Here is a 10,873-nt window from a genome sequence, read left to right as displayed (position 1 = left end):
CCTATTAAAGCCGAGATTAATACAGTACACGGGAAGCAGGAATATGTCGGCCCGGTCGCCTCACTCACTCACTCACTTCTCGCTATGACCTTCACGATCCACACCACCAACGCGCCTCGGGTCGAGCGGTTCTCATTTCGGTCTGAGTCGACCTAGTGGCGAATCAGACCAGGCTCACACAGCCATTGGCTGGCCCCACAGGTTTCTGAGGATAAGCAACGCCGCGCTAGGGAATGGAACCCAGGTCACCGGAATCGTAGCGCTGTGTAGAAAAAACACAATTACAAAGACAAAGATCCCCCGTGTAGCCTGCACCAGACTGTTGGGGCAAGTGCCGCTAGCGAGCAGCTACGAAGGCCGGCACGGCGCACGAGAGGGTGGGTGGCCAGCACCACGCCCCGGCCGCCTTTGTCTCCCCTGTGGCCATGTGGTTTAAACGCCGCGCACCAGGTACTCATTTGAGGCTGAGTCGACCTAGGGGAGGCCCAGGACCGGTTCTAGATAATCGTCACCGGCGTCGGTTTTTGACCGCGAGCGGGAATCGAACTCGGGCTGCGGGGTCCGTGGCGCAGCGTAGCGCTAAACAAAGACGCCCGTTGTGGGCAAAGCGCTCTGAGTTAGCGAGCACCTATTAAAACAGGCACGGCGGACAGCGGAAGTGGCGTCGATGGAACCACTCCGGGCCCGTCTCTGCCGCCACGGCCACGGCTGATCTTCTAAGGCAACAGCAGCAACAACAGGTGGTGATTTAAGGCCGAGTTGACCTAGGGGAGGCCCCACCACCGGTTCGGAAATCACCCGCGACGGATGTTGATCCCGTGACCGGTGATGATCAAAGCCAGCCACGGTGGTTCGTGTCGCGAGCGACCGGCTGCCCCACGACTCACGCACAGCCTCGTGACGTCAGGCAAGCTCAGCAGGCTGGTGGGGGGTGGGGGACCCGGCCTGGTCAGTGGCTTGAACGGGGAGACTGTGCCGTGCATGCTGCGTCGCACGTGACGCAGGCTGCGTCGCACGTGACGCAGGCTGCGTCGCACGTGACGCAGGCTGCGTCGCACGTGACGCAGGCTGCGTCGCACGTGACGCAGGCTGCGTCGCACGTTACGCAGGCTGCGTCGCACGTGACGCAGGCTGCGTCGCACGTGACGCAGGATGCGTCGCACGTGACGCAGGCTGCGTCACCAATCGTTGTGCCGTATCGCCCTTCCACGCTTCCCCTGGTCCACTGCACCAGCGTGGTGAAGTATGGTCAAACCCCCCCCCCCCCCAACCCCGCGACCCGACGAGTGGCTAGTCCTTCATCCAGCAGTGGAATGACAAAGAGGGCTGCACGTGGACAAAGATAAAGATGCCCCGTATAGGCTGCAAAAGCTGTTGGGGCAAGCGCTGTTAGCTCTCCTTTCTTACCCCAGCGCTGATGTTTTACAAACTCGCTTCAAGTACTCATTTAAGACTGAGTCGACCTAGGGGAGGTCCAGGACCGGTTCACATAATCGTCACCGCCGGGTTCTAAGGCGCAGCGCGCTAACCACTGCGCCACCGCTCCACGACGGTGGTAGCGATGGTCTCCGCATGTTGGGGCAGGCAAAGGCAAAGAGCCCCCATATAAACTTAGTAAATTGTTGGGGCAAGTGGTGTTAGCAAGCGGCACCTATGAAGGCCGCACACGGCACACGAGGGGGTGAGTGCCCAGCACCGCGCCCGGCCGCCTTTGTCTCCCCAGCGCTGATGTATCAGACTTCGCAGCAGTTACTCATTTTAAGGCTGAGTCGACCCAGGGGAGGCCCAGGACTGGTTCAGATAATCGTCACTGCTGGTGTTGTCCGTGAGCGGGAATCGAACTCGGGTCGCCGAGTTTGTAGCGCAGCGTAGCGCTGACCGCTACACCACCGCTTCCCCAACACGTACACACAAATACAAAGATCCCCCGTATAGCCTTAACAGACTGTTGGGGCAAGTGCTGTTAGCGAGCAGCGCCTATGAAGGCCGGCACGGCGCACGCGTTGGTGAACAAACAACAACAACCGCCATTCGCCACCAAGTGGCGGTGACATCACCGCGACGCTTGTGCCAGGCTAGGTGCACGTTGAGGCCACGTGAAGTGTCGAACGCCCGCTGGCAGGAGGTCACGGGACAGACCCAGGTGCCACGGGTCGACTGACTGAGATGACCGAGATGACTGGCTGATGCACCACCTGTGCCCCCTACTGTGCCAACCCGCTGTGCTTTAGCCACCCGGCGCTCCGCTCGTTGTTGTGAGCGTCGCTCCTCCGCCCTCCGTTGTTGCTGGAGGGCAACTGCCCACAACTGCCCAGTAGCAGCAGCGTCCTTCACGAGCCTCCTCCACAGAGGCCGATCTTGACACCGCTGACACCAGTCATCGGCAAGTCCACTCAGCTCCACGTCCTCCTGTACCACATCACTCCATCTCTTCTCTAGCCCGTGCCGCGCCCGTTTAGCTCCCTCTACCCAGCCAAACAGAAGCCGTTTGGGCAAGCGGTGGTTGGGCATGCGGGCTACGTGACCCAGCCAACGCAGCCTCGCCCGCCGGAGGAGTTCACTGATGGGAATGTGTCCAGATCTTTATTGACACGTACACACACACGTACACACACACGTACATACACACACGTGTACACACACACACGAACACACACACGTATACACACAACAACAACCGCCATTCGCCACTAAGTGGCGGTGACGTCACCATGATGCTTGTGCCAGGCCATGTGCACCTTGAGGCCACGTGAAGTGTCAAAACACACACGTACACACGTATACACACAGGTACACACACAGGTAAACACACAGGCACACAGATGCACACGCACGTAGACACACAGGTACACACACACGTACACACAGACGCACGTACACACACACAGGCACGCACACCGGTACACACACACAGGTACACACGCACGTACACACACAGGTACACACCCACAGGTACACGCACACACACAGGTACACACACAGGCACACACACAGGTACACACACAGGCACACACACAGGTACACACACAGGTACACACACAAGTGCACACACAGGTACACACACGCACACAGGTACACACACAGGTACACACACAGGCACACACACACAAGTACACACACAGGTACACACACAGGTACACACACACAGGTACACACACAGCTACACACACAGGTACACACACAGGTACACACACACAGGTACACAAAACAGGTACACACACAGGTACACACACACAGGTACACACACACAGGTAAATACACAGGCACACAGATGCACACGCACGTAGACACACAGGTACACACACACACAGGTACACACACACAGGTACACACACACACAGGTACACACACACAGGTACACACACACAGGTACACACGAGTCGCCAGCCCCACCTCCCCTACGCCCCCCCCCTGACGCCCGGCGTGTTTCCGCAGCCAGAAGAGTGGACGTGTTAGAAGTCGGGTCTGTCCTTCTTGAGCTTGTCGTAGTCCATGGAGACTGCGAGGAACTGGGGAGGGGGGGTAGAGAGAGATGGGAGAGAGAAAAGGGAGTAGGAGGATGAGAGAGGATGGGGAGAGAGACAGGGGGAACAGAGAGACATGGAGTAGGGAGAGAGGGGGTAGAGAGAGGGGGGGTAGAGAGAGGGAGTAGAGAGAGGGGTAGAGAGAGTGGGTAGAGAGAGGGGGTAGAGAGAGAGGGAGAGAGGGGGTAGAGAGAGAGGAGGGTAGAGAGAGGGGGTAGAGAGAGAGGGGGGGTAGAGAGAGGGGGTAGAGAGAGAGGGGGTAGAGAGAGAGAGGGGGGGTAGAGAGAGGGGGGGTAGATAGAGGGGGTAGAGAGAGAGAGAGGGGGTAGAGAGAGGGGGGTAGAGAGAGGGGGGTAGAGAGAGGGGGTAGAGAGAGAGGGGGTAGAGAGAGAGAGAGGGAAGGAGTAAGAAGGAGGAGAGTAGAGAGTGAAGTGTTTTGTGATTTTTTTTTCATTTAAAAAGGGGGGCGGGGGGGCACATTAAGCAAAGCATTGATAAACAAATAAAAAGACGAACTGATTTAGAACGAAGCAAAGTGCCGACTCCGCCGAGCATCCTTCTTGTTCCCTCTGATGGTAAACAGAGAGAGAGAGGGAGAGAGAGAGAGAGTTGAGAGAGAGCTGTCTCTTCCTCTCCTAGAGACCCACCCCCCCGCCCCCCACAAAACACCCCCAGCACCCTCCAAGACACAGATCCCCCGTGTAGCCTCAGCAGACCGTCGGGGCAAGTGCAGTTAGCGAGTTCCACTTCCCGGCCGTCTTTGTCTCCCCGGCGCTCGTGTTTGCAGCCGTCCCAGGTCGCGGTTCAGGAGTCGAACTTGGGGTGGCCGGGTTCGTGGCGCAGTTCCTGAACCACTGCACGCCGCCGCTACCCGCCTCGCGATCTCACTCGCAAGTCCAAAGACAAAGACCCCCCGTGTAGCCTCAGCAGGCCGTCGGGGCAAGTGCTGTTAGCGGGGTAGCAGCGCCTATGAAGGCTACCGGCACTGTGGCACACGAGGGGGTGGGCGGCCAGCACCACGCCCGGCCGCCTTTGTCTCCCCGATTTGTTTATCATCTCAATGGAGCGATTTGCTGGTACTGTAATTGTCCAGCATTGGGGTATTTGGTGAATACCAGTTACCGATTTGATGCTGGTGATGATGGCGATGGTAATGGTACTGCTGTTGATGGGTGATAATGATGTCGATGACGATGATGATGTTAATGATGCGGCTATTGTTGATGTTGATGATGCTGGCAGGAGATAGGGAAAATCATCGCGTACTCCGAGAGGGTAACGACTTCCCGTGACACTGAGCAGTGAGTGCAAGGATGTTTGTCTGTGTGTGTGTCTGTGTCTCTGTGTGTGTGTCTGTGTGTGTGTGTCTCTGTGTGTGTGCCTCTGTGTGTGTGTGTCTGTGTGTGTGTCTGTGTGTGTGTCTGTGTGTGTGTCTGTGTGCGTGTCTGTGTGTGTGTGTGTCTGTGTGTGTGTCTCTGTGTGTGTCTGTGTGTGTGTGTGTCTGTGTGCGTGTCTGTGTGTCTGTGTGTGTCTGTGTGTGTCTGTGTGTGTGTCTGTGTGTGTATCTGTGTGTGTCTGTGTGTGTGTCTGTGTGTGTATCTGTGTGTGTGTCTGTGTGTGTGTCTGTGTGTGTGTGTCTGTGTGTGTCTGTGTGTGTATATGTATGTGTGTGTCTGTGTATGTGTCTGTGTGCGTGTCTGTGTGCGTGTCTGTGTGTGTGTGTCTGTGTGTGTGTGCATCTGTGTGTGTCTTCGATTCCCGCTCACGGCCAACACCAGTGAAGATTATTTGAACCGGTCCTGGGCCTCTCCTAGGTCGATTCAGCCTCAAATGAGTACTCGGTGCGGTGTGTAAACATCGCCACTGGGGAGACAAAGGCGGTCGGGTGTGGTGCTGGCCACCCACCCCCTCGTATACCGTTCCGGCCTTCATAGGTGCTGCTCGCTAACAGCACTTGCCCCTACAGTCTGTTAAAGGCTATATGGGGGGGTCTTTGTCTGTGTGCGAGGCTGTGGGTGTGTGTGAGAGAGATGCGCATGTGGAGTTATACAAATACACACATCGATGATGCGCGTGGATATATAGACACACACACGCACGTAAACTTGTACACAAACATCCACAAACGATGTAATCACGATACCGCGAAAGAGTTCAACAACAAAGATAAACATCCCCCGTGTAGCTTCGGCGTGCTGGGGCGGGCAAGAGCTGGCGGCGAGTGGCAGCGCCTTACGGGGGGACGCGTGGTCAGCAACACGCCCGGCCGCCTTTGTCTTCCCAGCGCTGGTGTCTATACGCTCGTTTTAAGGCTGAGTAGACCTAGAAGAGGCTCGGCGACCGCCAGTGTTGCTAACCACTGCGCCACCGCTCGCTGAGTGCCACGGTGTGCGTGGGGTGGCTGCCAGCTCACACACAAAGACAAAGAACCCCCCAGCCGCCGTATAGCCTCAGCAGACTGTTGGGGCAAGTGCTGTTAGCGAGTGGGGCCGAAGAAGGTCAACGCGGGTGGACAGCTCCACGCAAGGCCGCCTTTGTCTCCCCAGTGGCGACATTTACCACACACCGCAGCAGCTACTCATTTGAGGCTGAGTCGACCTAGGGGAGGCCCAGGACCTGTTTCAGAGACTCGTCACCGGTGTTGGGGGCCCGTGAGCGGGAATCGAACTCGGGTCGCCGGGTTCGTAGCGCGGCGTAGCGCAAACCGCTACACTACCGCACCCCAGACACAGACACACACCACCATGAATACATTCACACACACACACAAGCACATATATCAACAAAAGATAAGACAAAGAGCATCGTCTTATCTTCAACAAAGATCCCCAGCGTAGCCTTCACTTTGACAACACACACACGCACGCGCGCGTGCGGTAATGCGTGCATCGCTGAACCAACTGCGGACATTCCACATTCGTGTGGCGGGAGAGTTAGCGGCACCTTGTACTGGTGAGTTGGCTCCAGGTTATTCCACGGCTCGGGATTCCCTTTCTTGTTCCAGCTGGGAAACACAGAGAGGTCGGCGTTTAGCCTGGGGGCACGTGGACGATAGAGACAAAGGTCCACCGTGTAGCCTGTAACAGACTGTTGGGGCAAGTGTTGTTAGCGTGCGGCAGCGCCTATGAAGGCCGGCACGGCACACGAGGGGGTGGGTGGCCAGCTCCACGCACGGCCGCCTTTGTCTCCCCAGTGGCGACATTTACCACACACCGCAGCAGGTACTCATTTGAGGCTGAGTCGACCTAGGGGAGGCCCAGGACCTGTTTCAGACACTCGCCACCGGTGTTGGGGGCCGTGAGCGGGAATCGAACTCGGGTCGCCGGGTTCTTAGCGCGGCGTAGCGCCTACCACGACACCAGCACTCCGGCACGAGTGTGATGCACAGGTAGACACGTTCAGTACCAGATACACTCACCAGATACACTCACCAGATACACTCACCAGATATACTCACCAGATACACTCACCAGATATACTCACCAGATACACTCACCAGATACACTCACCAGATACACTCACCAGATACACTCACCAGATATACTCACCAGATACACTCACCAGATACACTCACCAGATACACTCACCAGATACACTCACCACTCACACCACGTATGTCTGTTGAACGTCTTTCGCACCGTACGTAGCCAACCAAACACACACAGCATACACACTCACCCCATACACACCGCTCACTAGACACTCACCCCACTCACCAGATGCACTCACCACTTACTAAACGCGTGATGTTGATTCTAAATAGGGAGGAGAAAACCGGAGGAGCCGGAGAAAACTCCACACGGGATCAAACCCACGACCTCCTGTAGACCAGGCGAGGTAGTTAACATCTCCTAGCCACCATGGTGATGATGAGAGAGAGAGAGACGTGCAGACTTCAAATATACAGCAGCAGGCGTCAGGGTTGGGATCAAACTCACGATCTCCTATAGACCAGGCGAGGTAGTTAACATCTCCTAGCCACCGTGGTGATGATGATGAGAGAGAGAGACACGCAAACTTCAAATATACAGCAGCAGGCGTCAAGGTCGGGATCGAACCCACGACCTCCTGTACACCAGGCGAGGTAGTTAACATCTCCTAGCCACCGTGGCGGCAGGCACACTCAGCACTCACTCCAAACACGCTCGCCACTCACCAGACACTCACCAGACACTCACCACGAGACGCTCACAGCTCACCAGACACTCACCAGACACTCACATCACACACACACAGCATTGCGGTGTTGTTAGCGAGCTCCTATTAATGCACTCGCCTGATGTCGGGGTTGCGTAGGGCTAGACGGAGCGTGTAGAGGGCCGCTGTCGACAGACCCAGCCCAATGAAAAATAGCATCGGGTAGAGCTGAAATATCATCATCCATATCATCATCAATAATATCAACATAATCATCATCAATATCATGACTATTATCATCAATTATATCATCAATATGAGCATCAATAATATTAACATAATTATTATCATCAATAGCATCATACATTTTATCATCAATCATATCGGCATTAATATAAAATCATCAATAATATCAATATCATTAACAATGTCATAATTATAATCACCAATATCAACACCATCGTCTTCATCGAAATCATCAAGATCATCATGATCGTTATATCAACATCGTCATCATCATCATGATGATCATCAATATCACTATATTATAATAATCATGATCGTAATAATCATCATGTCATCATCGTTATTAACAACATCAAAAAGCTACCATCATCAGCTTCAACATCATCATCACTGTCGTCTTGACGAGCTTTAATAAATATAATCGCCAGGTGACTGATACTCTACATCATCACATTCTCTTTACACATCATCATCACCATCACAACTGCCATCATCATAACAACTGTGATCGTCAGCTTCTTCACATCATCTTCATAATTATCATCATACACAACAACAACAACAGAAGCAGCAGCATTATTAATAGAACTGTTAAAATCAAATCAAGATACAACTGTTATCATCACACCTGTCATCATCACAACTATCATCATAATCATCACAACTATCATGACAAATATCATCACAACTGTCATCATCACAACTATCATCATAATCATCACAACTATCATCACAAACATGATCATCACAACTGTCATCATCACAACTATCATCATAATCATCACAACTATCATCACAACTGTCATCATCATAAACTATCATCATAATCATCACAACTATCATCACAAATATCATCATCACCACTGTCATCATCACAACTATCATCATAATCATCACAATTATCATCACAGCTGTCATCATCACAGCTGTCATCATCACAGCTGTTATCATCACAACTATCATCATCATCACAGCTGTCATCATCACAGCTGTCATCATCACAGCTGTCATCATCACAACTATCATCATCACAACTATCATCACAGCTGTCATCACAACTCTCATCACAAATATGATCATCACAGCGGTCATCATCACAACTGTCATCAAAATCATCACAACTATCATCATAAATATCATCACAGCTGTCATCATCACAGCTGTCATCAATATCATCACAACTCTCATCACAAATATGATCATCACAGCTGTCATCATCACAACTATCATCATAATTATCACAACTATCATCACAAATATCATCATCACAGCTGTCATCATCACAGCTGTCATCATCATCACAGCTGTCATCATCACGTGTGCCACCACGAGTGTCAGTTTGTCGTCAACTCACGCTGCGGTGTTTCCGCGCCTTAGAGAAAAGATTCCCAAAGAGTGGCATCACTGCAGGCTGCACGGACTGACTAATATACTGACTAATATACTGGCTACTCTGCTGGCTACTCTACTGGCTCAGCTATTGACTAAGCTACTGACTAAACTGTTCACTGAGCAACTGACTGATCTATTGCTTGACCGGTCAACTAACTGACAAGCTTCCTGACTCACTGGTCAACTCAACCTGCCGACTGACTGATCAAACAGACTTATTTAACTACTCATTGACTGGTCGACTAACCGCCTGATTTGCTGATCTATCGACTAACTCCACTGAGCTGGCGACTGACTGACTGGAATTAAACAAGGCAAGTTTAGTCGACTGAGGCGCTGACTGACTCGGAGAAGTGGCGTTGTGATGGACGCTGGGTGACTGAGTGAGGCGCGCGCCGTGAACTCCAGGGACAGAAAGGGGAGAGAGAGAGAGAGGGGGGAGATAGAGGGGAGAGGAAAACGGAGTGGGGAGAGGTCGTGGGGGAGAGAGGATGTTGGGGGGAGGGGGGGGGAGATGGAAACGGGAGAGTTCGGGTGGAAGAGAGTGGAGCGCAAAGGCGAGAGGAGGGGAGAGTGGGGGAAGATGCAGGGGTGAGAGTGATGGGAGATTGGTGGTGGTGGTGGGCATCAAGAGGGTGGAGAAGATCAGTGGAGATGCGCAGGAGATGGAGGAGAGATCGGGTAAAAGAGTCGGCGTGGCCAGGCAGTCAGTCGGCCAGTTGGTGAGGCCGTGTGTCCTTGAGTCGGAGAGGGAGTCAGTGAGTGAGCCAGTGTGAAAGTGTCAGTGAGTGAGTGAGTTAACTAGTGAGTGAGTCAATGAATGAGTCAGTGAGCGAGTGAGTGAGCCAGAGAGTGAGTCAGTCAGTCAGTGAGTGAGTCAATGAATGAGTCAAAGAGGGAGTGAGTGAGTCAGAGAGTGAGTCAGTCAGTGAGTGAGTCAGTGAATGAGTCAGTCAGTGAGTTAGTCAATGAATGAGTCAGTGAGTGAGTGACTTAGTAAGTGAGTGAGTCAGTGAGTGACTCAGTGAGTGAGTGAGTGACTCAGTGAGTGGGTGACTCATTCATTGACTCACTCACTGGCTCACTCACTCACTGAGTCATTCACTCACTGAGTCACTCACCCACTGAGTCACTCACTCACTGAGTCATTCACTCACTGAGTCACTCACTTACTGAGTCACTCACTGAGTCACTCACTCACTGAGGCACTCACTGAGTCATTCACTCACTGAGTCACTCACTCACTCACTGACTGACTCACTTTCTGACTCACTCGTTGCTCACGGACTCATTCATTGACTCACTCACTGGCTCACTCACTCACTGAGTCCGTGAACGAGTGAGTGAGTCAGAAAGTGAGTCAGTCAGTGAGTGAGTCAGTGAATGAGTGAGTGAGTCAGTGAGTGAGTGACTCAGTGAGTGACTCAGCTAATAAGTGACTCAGTGAGTGACTCAGCGAGTGAGTGAGTCAGAGTGAGTAAGTCAGTGAGTGAGTGAGGCAGTGACTCAGTGAGTGACTCAGTGAGTGACTCCGTGAGTGAGTGACTCAGCGAGTGAGTGACTCAGTGAGTGAC

At 53.0% G+C, this 10,873-nt stretch overlaps 1 protein-coding gene across 1 annotated transcript in view; it reads right to left on the bottom strand.

Annotated features, from left to right (window-relative positions):
• Nucleotides 1-9,699, bottom strand: part of LOC116954794 (NADH dehydrogenase [ubiquinone] 1 alpha subcomplex subunit 4-like 2) — a 9,736-nt gene extending 37 nt beyond the window's left edge. The window contains exons 1-4 of the mRNA XM_032975614.2: nt 9,262-9,699; nt 7,801-7,889; nt 6,468-6,528; nt 1-3,509 (exon numbers count right to left, since the gene is read on the bottom strand). The exon at nt 1-3,509 is cut by the window's left edge and continues 37 nt beyond it. Of these exons, the coding sequence (XP_032831505.1) occupies nt 3,453-3,509; nt 6,468-6,528; nt 7,801-7,889; nt 9,262-9,309 (255 nt within the window). The 5' untranslated portion in view covers nt 9,310-9,699 and the 3' untranslated portion in view covers nt 1-3,452. The remainder of the gene's footprint in view (nt 3,510-6,467; nt 6,529-7,800; nt 7,890-9,261) is intronic.
• Nucleotides 9,700-10,873: the final 1,174 nt, after the last annotated feature.

This window comes from Petromyzon marinus, chromosome 56, assembly GCF_048934315.1.
Source record: "Petromyzon marinus isolate PM22_M1 ecotype Great Lakes invasive population chromosome 56, UKy_Petmar_22M1.pri1.0, whole genome shotgun sequence".
In the NCBI taxonomy this organism is placed as follows: Eukaryota; Metazoa; Chordata; class Hyperoartia; order Petromyzontiformes; family Petromyzontidae; genus Petromyzon; species Petromyzon marinus.
This window is presented reverse-complemented; position numbering and strand designations above follow the sequence as displayed.